The 22289-nt window shown below is 32.3% G+C and overlaps 1 protein-coding gene across 3 annotated transcripts in view; it reads left to right on the forward strand.

The window, feature by feature from the left end:
- Positions 1-2243: 2243 nt before the first annotated feature.
- Positions 2244-22289, forward strand: part of LOC142642772 (uncharacterized) — a 35074-nt gene continuing 15028 nt past the window's right edge. Inside the window, exons 1-13 of one of the 3 annotated variants that reach the window (XM_075817194.1) lie at positions 2244-2482; positions 2570-2652; positions 2769-2826; positions 4651-4710; positions 5861-5990; positions 7798-8021; positions 8117-8209; positions 8286-8357; positions 9573-9605; positions 11327-11467; positions 11789-11845; positions 13502-13597; positions 13681-13976. In XM_075817194.1, the coding sequence (XP_075673309.1) occupies positions 2387-2482; positions 2570-2652; positions 2769-2826; positions 4651-4710; positions 5861-5990; positions 7798-8021; positions 8117-8209; positions 8286-8357; positions 9573-9605; positions 11327-11467; positions 11789-11845; positions 13502-13597; positions 13681-13725 (1188 nt within the window). In that variant the 5' untranslated portion in view covers positions 2244-2386 and the 3' untranslated portion in view covers positions 13726-13976. Of the gene's footprint in view, positions 2483-2569; positions 2653-2768; positions 2827-4650; positions 4711-5860; positions 5991-7797; positions 8022-8116; positions 8210-8285; positions 8358-9572; positions 9606-11326; positions 11468-11788; positions 11846-13501; positions 13598-13680; positions 13977-22289 lie in introns of those variants that run through there. The other 2 variants (XM_075817195.1, XM_075817193.1) reach the window with 2 other exon arrangements.

Consider the following 22289-nt stretch of genomic DNA (forward strand, 5'->3'; position numbering starts at 1 on the left):
ACCGTTTCAGGAAATCATTTTCTGCAAAACCGTGTGTTTGGTTGCGCATGGAAAATAGAATTTCCGGAAATGCATTTTCGTTGACCGTAAAAATAATGGGTTGACCTGGAAATGGTTTGAAGTGAAAATTTTCACTTCAAACCATTTCCGGACTCAGATGCGCAAAGAGAGAGAGAGAGAGAGAGAGAGAGAGAGAGAGAGAGAGAGAGATTGCACCCCAACTTGCGCCGGCGAGATCGCGCCTTCGCCATCGCCATCGCGAAAAACCCTTCGCCATCGCCATCGCCATCGTCTCAACGCGAAAAACCCATCGTCTATCGCCATCGCCATCGCCATCGCCTCGACACGAAAAACCCTTCGCCGATCGCCATCGCCATCACCATCGCCATTGCCTCAACGCGAAAAACCCTTCGCCATCACCGATTTGATTCGCGATGCCTCAACGCGAAAAGCCCAGTCGCTGGCGAGATCGCCGATCTGATTCGTTCTTCTCTGACCGGATTTGATGAATTTTTTTTTTTTTTGGGTTTTGTTTGTGTTGTGTTTTTGTATTGAGAAATGATATTATTTGTTTGGGAGCTGAGAAAATATGAGCAACAAGTAGAAAATGTGTTTTTCATAGTATTTTCAAGAACACAACCAAACACTAGAAAATATTTTTCGAAGTATTTTTTAAAATACCATCAAACACCTGAAAATTTTTTCTTTTCCGAAAAATATTTTTACTTGAAATTATTTTACACCCGAAAAATATTTTACACCCAACCAAACACAACCTAAGTGTAAATGGAAGGCTCAAAGCAATTTGTGACGATATTTCTCTCATGATCTTAACTTTGGCATTTGTAGCTTTTGTTGGAAGTACATAAGGGCATCCAATAGTTGCTATCGTGATCCTTCTGTTGTAGGAGCACAACAGCCTTATGTTGAAATCCATTAATTGTAGTCCTCCACAACGCAAATAGGTTTCATAATGGCCTTGACATTTGCAAAAGCATATAAAATGTATGAATAAATTATTTTAATGTATCGATAATAAGTACCGGAGGTCATTCGAATTTCAATGTTTTGGTTGGTTTGCTACGTATCACTCTCTCTCTCTCTCTCTCTCTCCTATTTTCTAGTAACTAGAATCACATTTTGCAAATGAGAAAACATTGGGTCAGGAGTTGGCGTAAAAGGTGTGTTTTACGCCAGCCAATCCTGACCTGCCACTTCACCTTTTTTTTTTTTCAGCAGAAAAAGATTAAGCTTAAGCCTCTCTTCTCTTCTCTCCTCCCCTGATCTGTCCATCTCTGAGTCAAACCCACGACCTCCATTCTCTCTTGGTAGTACACAGTGGTGTAGTGAAAGCAGAGTTTTATGAACAGCAAAACAAAAGTAAAGATTTTCTTGTTGCAAAAGTAGTAGGCCATTTTAGCTGTACTACTAAACAACCCACAAACAGAACTCTCAGAACCAAGAAAGAGAGAGCTTTAAAAATTGGAAACAAACAACATGTTCAAAGTGAAGAAAAGCTATTTGAAGCTTCCTAGAAGCTTTAAAAATCTTAAACAAGCATAAGTTTTATCTCTCTCATTTTTTTACATGAGGCTCAAAATGAATAGTAACCCTAGTTGATAGTAAAAGCCTTAAAAAGTCTAATTTATTTATTTATCTATTCTCCCCCAATTAATGTGAGTATCCTAGGGTCAATTCATTTTGAGTGTTGGCAAACCTATATCAAAACCTTATTCATGTAATTAATTGTAAATTTTAACATCTAAATGCGTGTATTGAAGATCTGCATTGGAATATGGAATACACAAGAAATTAGCTCAAAATTTGGCAAATTTAGAACAATTAAAATAAATTTAACGAGCGTTACCCTTCAAAATGCAATCAAAATGCAGTGTAATTGTAAAAAGAGAAAAAAAAAATCAACTAAAATTTCAAAAAAAAAAGTAGTACATTTTTTGCCCTGAATTTTTTTTTTTTTGGTGCTAAATGTCCTGAAAATTTGAATTGTTTATATTTTTACCATTCATGTTTAATTTGCCTTTCTATTTTACTATTTACCTTTCAAATGGACTAAAAGGAAGGGTAAAAATAAAATATTAGTATATGTATTTAAAAACTGAAAATTATTATTTAAAAATATTTATAAAAATATATATAAGTAAAAGAATACGTAAAAATATATAAAATATTATTTAAAAACTAAAAATGGTCAATTAAATATACAAACCAAACATCACCTAATTTTTCGGTTTTCTCTTTGTGCGTCGCGTCGCGTGCACGAGAGAGCCTTCTGGATGTCTCTCAAACCTCGAACAAAAAAGAAAAACCACCAAATTTTCAATATAAAAAGAGGAACAGTAATTTGAAATTCTTTCTCTCTCAGAGTATGGATCCGAACACAGCATTAGAGCTCGTAAAGCAGGGCGTTACACTTCTCCTCCTCGATGTTCCTCAATACACTCTCCTCGGCATCGATACTCAGGTACTAATACCGTATTCTTCTTCTTCTTCTTTCTTCTGTTTGCTTTTACTTATAATTTATTCATCAATCAATCAATCAATGTGGCAGATGTTTTCCGTTGGGCCTGCTTTTAAGGGCATCAAGATGATTCCTCCTGCTTCTCATTTTCTTTATTATAGTTCATCCACCAGGTTAGGTTACTTTCATTGTCAGAAATCTTTATGTTCTTCTAATTTATTTAGTTATTGTGTTTTTATGCGATTTTTGTTTGTAGAGCAATTTTCTAATACTTGTTGCATATACGCAGAGATGGCAAGGATTTCTCACCAATTATTGGTTTCTTTATCCACGCTGCTCCTTCTGAGGTTTTAAATGCATTTACTTTATTTCCAACTTTTCTACCTTAGTTTATAGTGTGTTCAATTTATAACAGTTGCCATCTATTGCTGTCTTAATGTCAATGCCATATTGGAAACAGAAACTTGATTAATCTAGTTGTGGAACTGTGCTTCTAGTCTTGTCATGTCGATTTGTGGTGCATCGGACAGTTGGAACATAATCCACAGATATAAATAGAGGGCTAAGTTGCATTGATACCAACATGTGAATATGGTGGAGGATAAACATGGAATAAATTTAAAACTGATATACAAACAATAATGGATATGGAAGAACAAATATCTCGGGCTAGCATTTATGTTTAGAATAATATCGACAGCAATGATAAGAATGCTTCTGTGGAATCATTGTTGAAGAGACAGGTGGAGGGGCAGAGTAGGAATTGGCGTGTGGAATTCATAAGAAATTTTAATGATTGGGAGACTGAAGAGGTGGCTTCATTTTTTCCATTTGTTAGACTCTCATACTACCCTTGGGGAGGGGAATGATAGGATGATGTGGAAGTTAAAGAGTAATGGGGAGTTCATTTTGTGATCTTTTTATGAGAAATTGTGAGGGCTCAGCTCCTATGCCTTTTTTCTTAGAAGGCCATATGGAGGTTCAGTGGGTTTTACCCAAAAAAGGTTTTCGATTTTTTGTGTGGGTGGCGATGTTGTGGACCAAATTTGGATATCTGGAATCTTATTCCATTATGTTTGATGTGGACTATATGGAGGGAGCGAAATCGGCGTATTTTTGAAAATGTGGAGTGCACGTCTTCTCAAATAAAAGCATCCTTCATTAGTTTTCTTTATGAGTGGTCTTTTGTATTGGGCCTTACTGATAGTAACTCTATTCACTTCTTCATAGAGTCAACTCATATGTAGATATTATCCCATTGCTATTCTTTAGGCTACTTCTTGTTTATTTTCATGACACATTCTCTTTTCCACAACATACACTATTCATTCATATCCCTAAAGCAACATCATTAGATGTGTTATTTGTTCCTTTAAAATATATTTTTTAAAATAAAGCGGTTATATCCTCTGTCTAATATTTGAATCCCAAAGTATTTTAAAGAGTAATTTATAAACCCGGTTCTTATTAAGAAAATTTCATTATAGCCCCAAACATGTCATGGCCTTGTCCTTGTTGTATCACCGAAGTATCCTGCGGTGATCTGAATGTATAGGACTCATATCTGGTCATGTTGGAGCTGTTTCTGGTCCCAAACATATCCTAATTGTACACTTCAACCATTTGATGCATCCATGCTCCTAGATAGAGAATTTAGATCTTTTCCAATTTCATTAATAACTATTTTCTCTATGTTTTAAATGAGGCTTTGATGGAACGTGCGTTTGAACTGTAAAAATAAGAGGCCAACATGATTTATTATACAAATAATTAGGTAAATCAGCCCATATTATTAAATGTCCAAGAAGGATGAAGAGAGAAAAAAACTTTTTGACACAGTTTGTATAAAATTGTGGCTGAGAGAATAATATAGAAACAAGTAATTGACATCTTTATGTTATCATTTTCAGCATAGTTTCCTACTGGCGTACTGCCATTGCATAACAATAAGGTTATTGTGCACTTGCCTTTTTAAGCATGAAAGCTTAGATAAAAAAGTGAGCTTTTTTTAAAATATGATACACCCTTGTAACTGGAGAATAATTGATTAGGTTTAACCAAAGGCCACTTCATTTTGCCAATAATTGATTAGATTTAATGATAAGCTATTTTCAAAAGAGCTGGAAAATTGGCACCAAGAATGATGTTCCTCATGTAAATGGCTGCAACAGGTAATTGTTCGTAGATGGGATCAACAACAGGAAAGATTGGTCAAAGTATCCGAAGAAGAGGTTTGTAACCATTTTAGTTGCACATACCATTTATTTATTTATTTTGGTACATGATGCATATAGCTACTAATATGGGAACAGAGTCAGACTGATATATTTTGCAAACCCGCATGAATTTGAATTGTGGCCTCAAGTCTTGACATTAGTTACGGAACTTGGTGCCCTGTTAGGTTTTGGCAAAACAGAACTTGCTAACCTGCTGCATTTTGGAAGTGCTACCAAGCAAGAAAAATCAATCAAGCATCCATTTTAGGAAAACGTGATTCTTTTCCCCTCTTTGCAATCAAATACTTATAAAGCTTTGAAATCTTGTAAGGAAATCAAAAGATGGTTTTATTTAAAAACATTTGAGCATTTGACCAAGCATGTCAGATGAATTATAAAGTTGACTTAAGAGTTAGTCATCAACTAATTTTCCAATAGGGGTAGAGACAGGATGGTTACATCTGAAAACCAGACTAACCTGATGTCAATTGATTGCTTAATGCAATTGCACTATTGGTTTGCTTCTTGTATGATTTCCTTAAATTGGGTTTTAATCTGTTTTCTGAATCAGAGTTAATTAATTGACTGTCCAAAAACATATTATAGCTACTGTACAGTTAACAATGTGAATTACATTTGGTAGTGTTTCTGACATTTCTGTATCATGTCATTTTATTGGAATGTCTTAGGTTATATGTCTTGATATGACATTTAATATTTTTCTGACCTACTCTAACCATACTAAAGTTGTGGAGCGCCAAGAGTCTTATAACTCAACTAGAACTTCTTGGTGATTCGAATAGAGACATTTTGGGTTCAAGTCCCCCCTTCCCCATTGTAACTATCGAAAATACAAAAATTGTGTAGTACAGTGAGAATTCCAATTTGACATAATACTTTCATGTGGTTATGTTCCCCTACTTAGTAGATCCTGTTGTTCAAATCTATAGAAGTGGACGTTCAACCCTCATAATATATTCTGCTAGGTGATCACTTACAAGATTTATAGCTATTATGCCACTTAGTTTCAACAAGCTACCTGCTTTGAAGCTTGAAACTTCGCTTTTGTGAAGAATGCTGCTGACTCTCTAAGGTCTAAATTTAAAAATCTTGTTGATCTGAAACTGAGTTTGTTTTTTCTCTCTCTCTCTTTTCCTTTGTTAAGGAAGAGAGATATTGTCAAGCAGTCAAAAGTTTGGAGTTTGACAGACAACTTGGTCCTTACAATCTAAGCCAGTATGGAGATTGGAAGCATTTATCAAATTACATTACGAAGAGCATTATTGAACGGATTGGTTAGTTCCATCTAACTACACCGGGGGCCCTTAATACTGCAATCTATTATGAGTTTCTTTACCATTGTTGCTTGTGTTTGATTTATTATCGATTTTCCATCTGAGTATATGTTTCTTTTTCAATCAATTTTAGTTTTTTTCTCTTTTCATGTTGTATGATATTTAGGTCCTTCTTGCTCGCTGATTTTCTGTTGAAGTTATGTTTCTTATGAAAAATAGATAAAAACAGATTTGAGACTGGACTTTGAAGTTGGAAAATGGTAGACTTTGAGATGGACTGGCTCTAGGAAAATGGTGGAAATTAGTCTCATAACTATCTAACCAAGGATGGGAACCATGTAACAGTAGAAAGCTTTAATGATTCAGAGTAGTGTCATGCTATGGGATACATGTTATATGTCTATAGATGTGTGCAATTTTCTCATCGATTTTATTTTGTGTGGAGAAATTATCATCAAAGAAGAGATTATTGACCATTTCTTAGAAGGAGTTCTAATTTTCAATACAAGGTTTATTGTAGATACCCTAGAGAGTGAGAGGCAAAGGTATGCTGTCCTTGTGTTCAAGAACAGGGTGGAGCTTGAGATTGGACTCACAGGGTGCGTGTGCAGGAATGAAGAAATATGAGGTTGTGGTCATTTTTGGTGAGTGGATATCTTGGCGGTTTGACAATTGAGAGGCACAAGTAGTAGTTAAAGTTGAACAGAAACTTTTGGTCTATTGTCAGGAAAATATATACCAGGGACCTGGTCCCTAAGCTCCTCAAAGATTACATTTAAACATTACAATTTGGTACTACTCTAATTTTGGCCTTGAAAAATAATATCATGGCCTACCAAGCTTTATGCAATTTATCTGCACCATCATGCATTTAAACAGTTCTACTCTTTTTGGAGGCCCCCTTGAAAGGTTTCCATTGTCCATCCCTCTGAGTGTATCAAAGGTACAAACGTGTCTAGATTACATTGATTTTAGATTTAAAATATATTTTGTAGATATATTGTACATTGATAAATTACCTCTTGTTTTAAAAGCTCAATGGTGAATTTGTCATTTAACCATTATTCTAGTATACATCAACTTTCAAATTTGTCTAACTTAACTCTTACATCATATGAACTTAGACACTGATCACTCAAAATATCCATTGATTCTTTAGTTTCTATGCCTTATGAGGGACTAAAATTGTGCGATGGGCTTTCTGAAATGAGTCTTTTTACAGCTGAGTATTTGGTGGTGTGGGAAAAAATTTATTGTTTGTTGGTGTGATGTGTGTTTGAGGGATGGAGAATTATTCTTGAACTGCCCACTTAAAAAGACATTTGATCCTTTGGTTTTTCCTTATTTGGTATTTATTGGTTTTTGCTTAAATTTTCGGGTAGAACTTATCGTGGCTTGTTGGGAAGGTTTATTATGGCTTAGACACCAGCTTCTTCTTGTTTGATATATTACATTTGCAAGAAGTGTGAAGAAAGGGCATTTGATTGGCTGGAGCGTTTCTTTAGTAAGATAAATGGTTCGTGCCACTCAGAAACTTCATTAATCATATCTGTTGTTTATACTGCACCTAATGGCTACCACTATATCATTGTTTTATTTGGTTTAGATCATGTATTCTTGTTGTTGTTGTTGTTTTCTTTTTTTTTAATACCAGTTATCTTCAATCATCTTGATTCTTTGTTTACTTTGAATCTGTGGTTTATATTTTTAAATTAAGGCTTGGTTATTGTTTGAATTTATTGTTTGCGTCTTCTGATTGTCAATTCTCCATAAACTCTTAAATTTAAATGATTCATTCAACATGCAGAACCCATTGGCGGAGAGATCACTGTTGCATGTGAATCAGGGATACTTACAAACGCTCCTAAGACAGCAATGGAGAAAGCACTAGATGAGCAGATGAAGTCTAGTAAGTTCTTAACATCAGTGGACAATTCTCAGAGCAGAAGATGTTACTATACATCAATTCCCCGTGTTATCAAACAAATAGGAATATATGGGCAAGAACTTACTTCCTTGAATATTGACAAGGTAAGAGATCTTAGAGACTTAGACATGACCTCAACAGATTTTTCTACCATTTAGCATTTGCTGATTTGGGTTTTAAATTCCACTGATCTTTTCAGACACAATTGTTAGAAAGTTTGCTGATAAAGGATTATGGGGGTTCTGAAGATGTACTGCTTGGAGAGCTGCAATTTGCATTTATTGCATTTTTGGTATGTGTAGACCTTTATAAAACTTTCTTTATGTTGAAATTGCTGTTAGGTTTTATGACATCTGAAAATTCGGCAGATGGGACAATCACTTGAAGGATTTCTACAGTGGAAAGCTTTGGTTAATCTTTTATTTGGATGTATTGAAGCTGTAAGTATTGATTTGGCAACTAGTTTTCCATTGATTTGTTGAACAATTTTGGTGAGATTGAATTTGTTCTCACCGTCCTAATGTTGTGAGTAAACTTGAAAGGTGTAGCCATTTTGGGTCCTTTTGTGCCACATGTCATCTTATGCTTTCATTGCTTTGGTTTAAAGAAAGATGCAGAAGATGATGTGTTGATTCTCTTCAGTGCCAAAAGCTTGACTTAATCGTTTGGTATAGTTGAAAACATTGCCCTGAAATACACAAAATTGTCATTGTTTTCCTTGAGCTCAGAACTTCATTTTCATAAACATGTGTGGAATATTAATTGATTTAAAAATACCTCAAATCCATGTAGTTTCTTGTTACTTTGCATAGGAATTCTACGGCACTTTATGCTCTAGGGCCAAAGTTGTGGTTTGATGGTGCAACTTGCCGAATTTCCTCAACTTTTTTGTTTCAGTTGAACAAATGTGGTTGGAACTCAAACCTTTTCTTTTGAGTGATCTATCATACAAAAGACTTTTCTTAAAAGTTTGGTATTTTGACTCGAGATTATTTCAATGCTTTTATATCATGGGACATCAATCTGTCTGAGTTATGATAGAGATTAAATTTCATATTCTTAGGTAGGGATTAGTTTAGTATTTGGATTAGTATTTGAGTTTTCTTAGGATTTGTTTCATGGATGTTTATCTTTATCTCTTATTTTCCTAGAAGCTCTATAAAAGCTTCAGATGATTTATTTTGTAGGCAGACTATTGAGACTATTTTTGAATAATGATATTCATTCGTGCAAATTGCATCTGTGTTTGGTGTGTGATTCCAAACAACCCTTAGATGGTGAAGCCTAGGCTGTCTTGCATCATTTTGCTATTTGATATTGCAAACAGCATTATAGTAATTGCGGTATTGGTCATCGAATAGCGACACTATCATTGTTGGAATTAGAACGGCATAATCTTTGTTGGAGGTGACTTGAACAAATTCTCTGTTGCTATTTTGTGGAATTTGTTAATATCTATTTATTGTAGAAAATTTTACATGTGTTTGAAATAATTCATAGGTGATATCATGGTTGTATGTAGCTACATAGTTAACATATTATTATGATATTGCTTGGAGTTCTATGTGGTTTAGATTTAATAATTTGATTTTTATTTTTTTTAAATGTTGAGAGGATTTTATTTTTGTTAAAATGTATATGTCTATTTTTTGCAGCCTTTTCGTACAAGGACTCAACTATTCACAAAGGTAATGCTCTTTTCTTATTTATTATTTTAAAAAATTATTATTATTATTATGTTTTTTGGTAAATGAAAGGAAAATTTGTTAAATTATAATTTTTATTATATTGGTAAATAAAAGGAAAATTCAAGTTTTTATTTTTTATTAATTCAATAGTTACAATGGGGGAAGGAGATTTGAACCTCGGATGTTTTCATTTAAAATACTAGGAGGTGTTTGTTGAGCTACAAGACTTTTGCCTATTTTACTATCTGATTGAATGCAGAGCAGTGATAGCTTGGGTTGGGGCGGTTCTACATGTTATTCAGGGGGTATTGGGAAAAAAAATATCTGTATATTGAACATTTATTTACTAGTTTAATTTACTCTTAAAAATACTTTTGCACACCTTAACTTAAATCTTGCACACCCTGATCATGTATTAGCCCAACCCAAAACAAAACAACAGAGATTTGACCATCCGAACTCTATGTGTGTTTGTTTGATACTGATTGCGTGTATTATTTTTCAATTCTTTTTTTGTTATAATGTTATTTGTATGAATTGTGGTATTTGTGAATGTGAGCGTGTATAGTATAAATATAATATAACTTTATATAATTTAATTATTAGGAAATACAAATCATTTGTTACATGTGTGTGTATGCATTGTTATTGTTATTATGTTATAATAACTTATTATTATAAAGTTAGATTCAAGAAAAAAAATAGTAAAGTTAGTGATTGACTGATTGTTTAAGTATTTGAATCGTTAAGTAGACACTTAGTGTATTATTTATATGTATGGATGAGTGTGGTTGTGTAGGTCAACAACTAATGTAGTGCTAATGGGTTAAGTTTTATCATTTAGTTTAAAATATTTTTATAAAAAAAATGACAAATAGATAATGCCTACTGCATACAAATAAAAACATTATACAAACTTGTCACACCTACCCACATTGATAATAGATAATGACAATTGTAAATTACTTGATATATTCAAGTTCTCTTTTTATAAAATTTTGAGTTTAATTTAAGTAATTTAATGATCCCTTTGAAACAATTCTTGGAGCTGCCACTGAGCTTGGGATGTAACTATTAAGGCATATCCAAGATGCAAGTCAACGGAACAAAGCCTTCGGCTGTCAATTATTTTCTTTTTGTGATTTTGTTTTTCGTTTCATTATTGTGCTCAATGTGGGGCCATTTTGTTTGATAGACTATAGGACCTTGTTCCTTCGTTAATAAATACGAAAGGGTAACGTTGTTTGATAGTCTGCCCTAATTTCCAAAAGCCTAATCAATTTCAGTTGGCCTTTTGTTATATGTTTGTGTTATCGAAAGTTTTTATTTTATTTACTTCTTTGAAGTCCTCTTCTTGCTGAAGGTTTTAATTCTTACGTAGCCCCTTATAAATTGAAGTATATAACTATGATATTGGGCATGAAATAAGCTTCATTGGTTTATTAGGCTGTGACTGTATTTGCAACATCTGTAGTTAACTTGCATAGAATTTCCTAGTATGTTTGATTCGCCAAATTAAAATTTTTGATGCATTGATATTTGGGAGTAGGGGGATTTGAATTTTGGATTTCTCAGTTGGAAACACTAAGAAGTGCCAACTAATTGGCTACATGCCTCTTTCTTTCTTCATTTAATACTGAATAACACTCAATAAATGTAATTGTCCTATTTTTGCTCTTTGTTTAATACAGAGCTCTGACAACTTATAGAATTCTATGCAGTTCATTAAGGTTATCTACTATCAATTGAAATTTGGGCTTGAGAAAGATCATACAGATATCAGTGGTGCAGCAACAGGGTTATCCACACTGTTGGATGATTCATGGTTATCGACTGACAGCTTTTTACACCATCTTTGCAAGGTACCTATTGAAGTTTACTAAGTCATTGTTTAAATGCATGATTTTGCTGCCATGCTTAACTGGCATTTTTGTAAATTTACAATGCCCCTTGTTGATATCACTTTTATTGGCAAGTCAGATTTCAAGGCTTTCATTGATCTATTGAATTTTTTACGTACTCACCAACATTTATTGGTCAATCTGAGCAACTTGCTTAAGAACCAATAAAAATCATTGCTTAGTCACTTTTAATCACATTGATTGAATTATGTTTCCATCGTAACATTTTTACTTGTTAAAGAAGAAATGGTAAGTTCATCACAGATTGTTGACTGATTGCAGGGCTTCTTTTCATCGATGCTAGATGCCTCATCTGTTGATGGACAACTGCTGTCATGGGTATGAACACTAATCCTGCTTCTTCATGTTCTTCATGTTTGATTCTTTGTTGGTTTGGAGGTTGGGGCTTGGGGCAACTTGCCAGTTGCCAGGCTTTCATATTCTCTTCGTACACTTTCCTTTTAGGCGTTTGCAATTGATTCTCAGTTTTGGTCTGCATAAGATTATGGATTTTCTACTCTGCAAATTAGATGTGTATTTATTACTCTAGCTGGTTTTTATGGAGATACATGTATATAACATATAAATCTGCCTATACAAAAAATTCATGTCAAGGAAATTTGCTTCATTCAGAAAACCAAGCATTAGCTTGTTCACATTATTTACAATTACAAAAATTGTTGAAAAACCCTACTATGTTGCTTTACCCTCTCTCTCTTTCTAGAAACAAAAAAACAGAAATCTCTTGTTAATTCCAACTCAATTATTTATGATTTTGATTTTGAATGTATAATTTTTGTCGCTTACAAGTTACAAGTTCATATCTCTAGTGTCGTTTGATTCATTTCATATTGGATAGCTAGATCTTAATACATTTTTGGAATATTGAAAATTTAAGTATGTTTTAGGACAATATCTTGCAAATTGGACTATGCATTTTTTGATTTCCTTGAATAAGGATGATTACTTTCTTATTTTTATTTTTTAATAGATAGAGACAACTCATGTATTTTTACAAGATTGAATCAATGACCTCAGCCTCTATGCTTTACGGTGGGAGACATAAAATCAAGGTTAAAATACCTTCTACATTGTAAGCTTGGGGTTGCTGTCCATTGACAATGAGAATTTGTAATTTACACCCTCAAGTATGAAATCAATGTCAATGTGCCCCTTCCATTGTGGTCTGTCTCATTTTCACTATTAATCCACTCAAATTTGACATCATTACAGGGTGGTTGCAGTGATTTCCCCTGGGTTTGCCTTTAAGTTTGTGGTTAGGCTGGCCATACAGAGTGGTGATTTGGTGGCTCTGAGGTGTTTGGGCAATGGTGCTTGGATGGGTTGATTTTTGGGTTTGGGTTAGGCTTTGGGTTAATTTCTTCTCTTTTTATTCGAAAGGACGTAATTTTTGGTGGGTTAGTGGCAAGATGACGAGGGACAAAATGATAGTGAGTGACCCCAATCTTAAAGGTTGTAAATCATATTATAGTGTTGAGTTAAAATTTGGTGGTTACCTTAGAAAATGGTTGATTTGTCTTTGTTTTAGGTGACCAATAGCCTGATATGAATTTGTAATATCAATGTCATACCTTTATTGGCTAGTGACGGCTGAAATGCATGACATAATAGTGGTCAATATTTGCCATCTGGTTATGTCTGAAATGTATGATATAAAGGCCAATAGTTGTCAATATTTGATATTTTTCAACTGTCAGGTAGTTTCAACTAGTTCAGATAAAATCTTGTGTCTCTGACTCCCAATGTTACGTAAGGGCCAATACTCTTGATTTGAGCGACATTAGTTTTAATGCATTTTAACACTTTGGTTGAAGTCATTTGGTCCATAGGCCATAGGAAAGGAGTTTGTTGAGCCTTCATTTGAGTGAAACTTCCCATAAGGGAATGTTAAGCTTTCACTTCATTGCAATTTGCAAGTAGTTGCTTTTTGCTAATTAAGACAAATTGTAATGTCCTCTCTATTTATTATTACAGACGAGGAAACTTAAAGAGCTGCTTGAGAACAATCTCGGGTGGGAGTTTCAGCGGAACAGTGCAGTTGATGGAATATACTTTGAAGAAGATGACGAGGTTAGTGTGTATCCATATTAAAAATTTGATCTATGAACTTTCTTGCTTATGATCTCATCTTTGCTCATTGTTCAACTTTGTAGTTTGCTCCAGTAGTAGAGATGTTGGATGACCCAAGTTGTAATTAGCTTTGGCAATTGAAGATAGGGATTGTGGTCCTCCATCCCATTACTGTAAACACACTTTAGTGATACCTAACTTGGTTTACAATATTTCAATTTCTTGCCAATTTTTAAGGCTTTTTTTTTTTTTCACTGGTGTAGAAGATGTAAATATTTTTGTATATTATGAAAAAAAAGACTTGATATTTATATGTAAGATGTAATAGACTTCTTAGAATAATGGTTATGTTAAATTCTCCCATTAGTTATCAGCTTAAGATTTTGGCATAAATTGGTAACTGATTATGGTATTAATCACTTATTGAGGGAAAGTTTAGGCTCACACATAAGGATGTGATAGAATAATGGTTAAATTTTTAAAATTTCTTTTTCCTTTTCATTTTAAAGATGTACAATGTTCAAGTTTTTTGGGGTGATTTTGCATTGCTAATGTTCAAGATTTTCTTGTGACTTGATTTCACAATGATTTTTATTTGCTAAGAGGCTTATAGCTCAATTAACGCATTATATTAGGGCTCAAATTCCTCATCTTTATTGTAATTATTGAATTATCAAAAGTGAATTAGTTATTATTTATTTGGTAATGTAGAGCTTTCTTAGAAGGGAGGGAATGGTTGTACGGGAATTAAAGAAAAAGAAAATAACTGTTATCTTAAGTGATAGCTCAATTTTAATGGCATTCTTTTGTGATATGTACATGTGGTTTGAATCTTATTTTTCTTACTCCCACTATTTATCATCTAAACAAAAATGTACAAAAAAATTAGTATGACTAAACTAATGACAAAGTTGACTTATATGGTTTTTTGGCCCATTTTCTCCTCTATATATGGGATGGAAGATGTTGCTTCTAATTATGCATCTCAAGTTTGATTTAGTGGTTCTGGTCAAGAGGCTTATTGCTTTGCTAAGAGAGCTACAACTCTTTTTTCTTGCTTTGCAAGTTTTTTCGCTAGTTTATGAGCTACTTTGACTTGTTTGTAATTGTGTTTTGTTTTGAGAAATTTTCTTGCTCGTCTAGGAAAAAAAAATTCCTTTCTTTTTTTGTTTTGCGGAAAAAAAAAAAATATAACTGTGGAACATGTTGGATTGCCATAGCAATTTTAAAATACAACAAATATACAAATAGTAATGAAAAGTGAGTCACAAAATTGAATTGAACCTTTTTTTTTTTTTGGAGAAAAAGAGAAGAAAATATGAACTCCGACAGCAAGCAAAGATTAAAGGTAATGTACCATTGCGTTTCTACATGTTGTTCAAGGGCTATTGGGAAAAAAAAAAAATCTATATATAAAATATTTTTTTGCTAGTTTATTTTTATCATACTTTTGCACACCTTGATTTAAATCTTGCACACCCTAATCACATATTAGCCTAGCCCAAAATCAAGCAACAACACAGATTTGCCCATCCCAAAAACCAAACAATATAGGCCATAAATCTCTCTTTGATTTGATCTTTGATCTCAATATCATGAATCTTATCTAATTTTATCTCTCCTCTATTTGACAATCTCGGCATCTCTGGTTCTAAGAGTAAAGAGTGAGTGTTTGTGACTATCTCTTTCTTTATTATAAATTTATATTATATATGTGTGATTGTGTGTTTAATACTGATTGTGATACTGATAGTGTGCATTATTTTTCAAATTCTTTTTTTTTTTGTTATAATGTTATTTGTATGAATTGTGGTGTGTGTGAATGTGTGCGTTTATAGTGTAAATATAATATAACTTTATATAATATAGTAATTAAGAAATATGTATGTATATAATATAACTTTATATAATTTAATAATTAGAAAATATAGAGTGTTTGTTACATGTGTGTATGTATTGTTATTGTTATTGTTATTATGTTATAACTAGTCGCATACTTGCACGTTGTGCGTGATAATTTTTTTAAGATGATCTCATTAAATATTTTATTAATACTATAATTTTAGTTATTAACCATTGTCTTTTCATTAGTTTTTAAGTTCATATAAACCTTAAATATTCCTTTTTTTTACCTTTACACACACGCGCGCACACACATATATATAATGGAAATCTTTACACATACCCTTAAAAAAACTCTATATATTCCATTTCTTTGGATGTGTAAAATTATAGACCACTACTCCATAATGATAGTGGCTAATTAATTTTTTTTTTTATATTTTTAATGATCTCATTTGCAACGCTTCTTACCATTATCATATATTTACAAACTGATGATTTGCATAATAAAGACATTAAATGAGAGGTAGCATTGTTCATTAGATTTTCAAAAGTAATAATGTATGAAAATTATATAAATATAAATATATATTATAAATAAGGTTAAATGAAAGATCAAAACAGAAAATTTTAAATTTTCTAACTTTATTTCTTATGTAATTTCTACTACTACGAGAGAACATCTTTTTTTTTTTTGTTATGATTAATATGGTTTCCATAGTTAGAGTTTGATTAGTTTTAAATTTAAATTTAGTACTATGATTGTATTTAATTATTGATTTAATTTTTTAAATGAATTTAATGGTTTATTTTACTACACTGTAAATTTTTTAATTTTCTCCACATGATAATCTCTATTTTATTTTTTACTTATTCTTTTTTTTTTTTGATAAGTAACGATAAAAATATATTAGAGAAGAACACAGCCCCGTACATAGGAAATGTACTAAAGAGGCAAAAACATCAAGAAATCAAATTACAATGATCCAGCAAAACAGGAAGGGGAAGAAAAGAAAAAGGTGGTAAAACTAAACACCATTCCAGAAGAGTAAAAAAGAAAAAAGACTTAATCTCAAGAATGGACCGATCGCGACCCTCAAAACTTCCAGAATTCCGTTCCCGCCAGATACACCACATCAAACAGTGCGGCACCATCCTCCAAATCACTATATTGTGATGACGCCTGAAATTGCAAGCCCAACAATCCAATACATCCACTACCCTTTGCGGCATCACCCAACAAATACCAAATAAGCAAAAGACCATACTCCACATCTCAAAAGCTATAGGACAGTGAAGGAGGAGATGATCAACAGATTCCCCACACCTTTTACACATATAACACCACTCAAGGACAACAAAGTGCCTTTTCCGAAGATTATCAATAGTAAGAATCTTGCCTAGAGCAGCAGTCCAAGAGAAAAAAGCAACCCGGGGGGGAACCTTCGATTGCCATATCATTTTCCAAGGGAAGGGAGTGGCAGTGGGGGGAAGGGAAAGGGAGTGATAATACCCACTCACCACAAAACCACGGCTGCTAGCTAGCTTCTAACAAAGCTTGTCAGAACCTACACCCCGCACCTTTGTGGAATAGATTAAAGCCATACACGAATCCAAAGAGTGTGACAACCTCTTTGTTTTGCAATCAATGGTTACTAACTACTGCATGCAGTTTTGGTGTTGGCGTGTGTGTGTATTCCCTTATTTCATCCACTTTCCTTATATATATATATGTGTGTGTGTGTGTGTGTGTGTTTGTGTTTCCAAAAAAAAAAAAAAAAAAAAAAAAAACGGTTACTAATTGATGCTTGATTTTTTTCTTAATCTACTCTTTATTACTTTATATTGTTTTTTTTTTCTTTACCATCTCTCTCTCTCTCTCTCCATTAGCAACCTATCGTTATCCAAAATTTGATGATGATTCTATGACATTAAATATGCATTATTAGTTTTTTATTTTTTTAATTTAGTGTTTCTAACTTGATTTGTTTTGTATTTCATTCTTCCTTTGATGCATTGGGTGTGAGAATGATTGTTTCCCTAGCATTACTTCACTTAATAAGGACAATTTTATTTATTTAATTTAGGCAAAATATTATATTTTAAAATTTTTAAAATTAAAAAGGAGAGGAAATATAAATAATTTAATGATATATATGGGAGCTGTGGCTGAATTTAAATGCTGAATGAAATTATATGAGAAAAAAGTAAAAATAAAATATATAATAGTAAACACTAACTTATCCAAATCATTCTATGTAATATAGTAATAGTATATTCTTATATACTAACTTTAATTCTTTATAATGCAATCTGATAACATTTAACAATCGAAGTGATAAAAAAAATAAAAATAAAAAACTTAAAACACAGAACTAAATTTCATCAACCAAAATAGAATTCTAAAGAATACAACACTTTATCAAGCTAAAATAGAGATGTAAGAAAAATAAAAATAAAATTCACCAAAAAATTGAGGGAGAGAGTGGGAAATGACCCATATTTTGTGAGAGAAAATTATGTCAAAAATAGAAGAGTGAATGACAAATTTATACTAAGAGAATGATAATAAAAAGAAACAAAATAAGATATTAAGGTAAACCATATTGAAATTAAATTCCACTAAAAGTTCCAAAACATATAAGGGTCCAATTAATGTATGCTCTAAAAAGGCATTTGTGGAATATGTGAAACACCACTATTCTGATTGGATGTTTCACATTAAAAGTCCTATTTTTAAGAAGTACACAAAGAAAGAAGATCGTTACAAGAGTGGTCATTCCTTCATTCTTGCACCCTTTTGGAAAAAGATGGTGGATAAATGGATGGATGGAGAATGAAGGGTGAGTATAAATGAAATACATGTCATAAATTCTCTCTATCTCTCTTGCACTCTCTCTAACCATTATTTGTGGTTTACATTTTTCACAATTGTTATATTATTTTAATTTATATTTAATTTTGATAGTGGTTTAAGTAATCAAATTAAGTTATTATTATTGTTAAATTAAAAAAAAGTTATTACTGTTGTTTATGATATATTATATGATTATATTTGATATAGTAATATTTGTACTTATTTATTGAAGCATCGATACAAATACAAATTCACTTTAATTGTTTCATTTTAACTCATGTTTAATGCTTTTATATATATATATATATATATATATATATATATATATTTTAAGGATGGTACTAGCAGAGATGAAGAGGACAACTCAAACAATAACATGGAGGTTGAAAGCAACTTGGAGGGTGACCTAGAGGAAAACTAATATAGATCTTTTCATAATTTTAGTTGTTTAAAACAATATTTTTATGTCATGGTTTAATTTCAGGATTTCTTTGTATATTTTATATTTTAAGGTTTGAACTTATAAGAATTTTTATGTTTCAATGGATCACTTTTTAGTAATCATTGTACTATTGTAACAGGATAGTTAAACAAAAATGATATAAAATAAATTAAAAATAAATAAATATTAAAATATTATATAAAATATTATTATTGACATAAAAATTTGGTCATAAATAACTTTATAGTGACAACAAAGTCCCTCGCAATTTATAGAATAGCGACGCCGCTTAACCCCTTGCAAAAACATTTTAAGTGATAGGTTAACATTGTCATTATTATTTCTAACTAATTGTGAGGGGTCAAAAGCCCTCACAAATAAATTTTAGCGATGACACTATTTGTCTCTAAAAAGTATATTGTCAATTTGGAATTCGCAAATAATTAATTGTGACGGTATGAAGGTCCTCACAAATAGTTGTTAACGATGACTGCTTTCCTTCGCTAAAAATAAGTCATCGACTTTTCTTGTCGTTTGGTAATATATTTGTGAGAGTAAATTTGTTCAATAATGACAGTGGATTGCCCTCATAAATTATCTATTTGCGAAGGTATGGTCGCAAAATCTCTTTTAGCAACAAGAGCAAATACGACGTACTTCGAGGGCCATATGCCCTCGCTAATAACCTTTTGTGACGATATTTGAATTTTTGCGAGGGCATTTTACCCTCGCTAGTAGACTCTTTTCTTGTAGTTTATTTAGTAATCTATATTTCGTCTAACCACACTTTATTAGCCTAGAATTTTGTTCTTTTGTCATTTTTCTATCTTGATTTTTTAATTAACCAATATCCTTTATTTTAAAGAAAGAGATCTTACCAAACAAGGAGTTGTCAATTCATTAACACTATGTATTGGCTAAATATTGTACAATTACAAGGAAATACAACAATGTACTTGATTATCAAAAAAAAAAAAAATACAAATAAAAATACAAATGTACTAACATTTTTAGAAACAACTTAAATATGTACTAATGAATTAAGTTTTACTCAATTAAACCTGTCGGTTGAGCAAAAAATAAAACCCAAAATCGGTCTAGTCAAAACTGAGAATCGGTCTCTTTTTCGGTTCTTTGACCATTTGTTTTTTTAAAACCATGACTTTTTCAACATATCTTTCTAAATTTGTTTGATGTGCTCTAAAATTTCCAAATCAAGATTTATTTTCAACTATTTAGATTTGCTCCCAATACATGTGTTTGCAAGTACTATGTAAGTATAGCTTAGGGCCAATTCCACGATTGTCTAGCAAAAGCTCTCCAAATTCTAGTTGAAGAAGTTCAAGACAAGCGTAAATGGAAGGCTCAAAGCAATTTGTGACGATATTTCTCATGATCTTAATTTTGGCATTCATAGCTTTTATTGGAAGCACACAAGGGCAACTAATATGTTGCTATCATGATCCTTTTGTTGTAGGAGCACTCGAGTCTTATGTTGAAATTGATTGTAGTCCAAAACACAAATAGCTATGTTTCATTATTATACTTAACATTGGCAGAAACATATAAAATGTTTAAGTAAAGTATTTTAATGTATTGATAATAAGTGGAGGCTATTTGAGTTTCAATATTTTGGTTTGTTTGCTACATTGTTTTTTGTTTCATCTCTCTCTCTCTCTCTCTCTCTCTCTCTGTGTCTCTCCCCCCCCCCTATTTTTCTTGTAACTAGGATCATATTTTGCAACGAGCCTCTTGGATCATTGACAATGTCCATCTCTTTCCATGGGTTGAACATGGCTTTGAATTCTCACTCTCCCCTTTCTTGTAAGGTAAAATAAATAAATAATAATAAATAAAAAAACCCCACAGTCAAGTTTTATTTTATGGCATATTGTCCATATCCGATTCTTCAATGAGAAGAATACTCAAGAAATAAATGGTGTTAAAGTTAAACTCATGGTTTAGTTTTACATTAGATTTGGTTAGTTATTCAAGAAAAACAATGGTGACCTAGTTCATTCCCAGATGTTTCATTTACTCAACAAATTTGGTTAAATTTTCTCCCAATGCAAGGTTCACGCATATATCATGGGGTTGGGTTACATGCAGGGGGTGCAGCCTCCCTCTGTGGAAGACGGAAAAAACCCCCCAACTCTTAAACTCTTCCATAGTTCTTAATCAAGGAAAACTGTGTTTTGTTCTATGTAATAAAAACTATAATGAGCAACAATTGCTTGAAACAAGGAGGCATGATTCATAACGTTCTAGGAAGCATGGACATGGATACTTGCACAAGTACGAGTACAACATGGTGGCATGACAATTTTTGAAAAATTAGGACACATGTATGGTAGATATACGTATATTAATGAATGAATGAATGAATTAATATATATATATATATATATATATATATATATATATATATAAATTTTATCTTCAAAGCTTATAAAATATTTTTATAACAAAAATATTATTAATTTTTTTAAATAATTGTTAAAAATTCTTTCAGAAGTGTTAGGTTCTAAGACCTTAGGGACTAATATATTAGAACTTTAATGTGTAATGTGTTGGCAAATCATGATCAAAACATAGAGTCTAGGTTTATGCTTGCTCAAAGTATGTTTTATTGTAAAGTTGGAATCAAGTGATTGCAGAAATTAGTGGACAAATTTTGCAAGGCTCGATCGATCGAAAATTAGATTCAATCGATCGAAAATTGTGCAGAATTAATTTTCTGCAGAATTTTCAATTCAGCCCAAGTCTATTTGACATATAGGGTTTTATGTTTTACTTCACATATAAAAAGAAAAACCCTAGCTACATCTTAGAAGTCTTTGATGTACTGTGTGTTGAATCTTTTGTGAGATCTAGAGGTGTTTACCTTCAAGCACACTTAGGGTTATCAAGATCAAGATTCATGTCAAGAACTTGGTGATCGCTTCAGTTGCTGCATAAAGAACTTAAAGAAGATCTGAAACCTGTGTGTGGAGTCTCAAAGTCACAAGTAGGAGAACTTGTGGTTGTAGTGGATCAAAGAAATAGTTGCCCGTGGACTCAGAGCTGTCACGTGGTTGTGGTAGTAAATTTTTTACTTGAGATAGTAATAGGAAGTTCTATTGTACAAACTTTAATTATTTCATAGTGGATCAGTTTTACTTTGAGGATAGTTAGGTTAAATCCTCTTCAAGTTTTTTACCAGTTTGGTTTTCCTGGATCATCAAATCATTGTGTTCTTTACTTTCTGCATTATATTTGTTTTACACATATTTCTTTAACCTAATTTTAATTAACAAACTTGTTAATCAACTTGGCTTAATATTAGGTTAAACATATTGTGTTAAGAGATTTAAAACTTTACAAGAAGCATGTGTGTGTGTGTGTGTGTGTGTGTGTATGTGAAGTCTACCTAGATAATGAAAAAGGAATTGTAAAAAGTTAACCAGCTGGCCTGATGGGTGGTGGACTTCAAATCGTAAAAGAGAAAATTTTGAAAGGAAGCACCTATCGATCTATACATCTTTTGTTCACGTGGGTGGCTAGAGATAAAT

This window comes from Castanea sativa, chromosome 7 (assembly GCF_040712315.1).
Source record: "Castanea sativa cultivar Marrone di Chiusa Pesio chromosome 7, ASM4071231v1".
Classification (NCBI taxonomy): domain Eukaryota; kingdom Viridiplantae; phylum Streptophyta; class Magnoliopsida; order Fagales; family Fagaceae; genus Castanea; species Castanea sativa.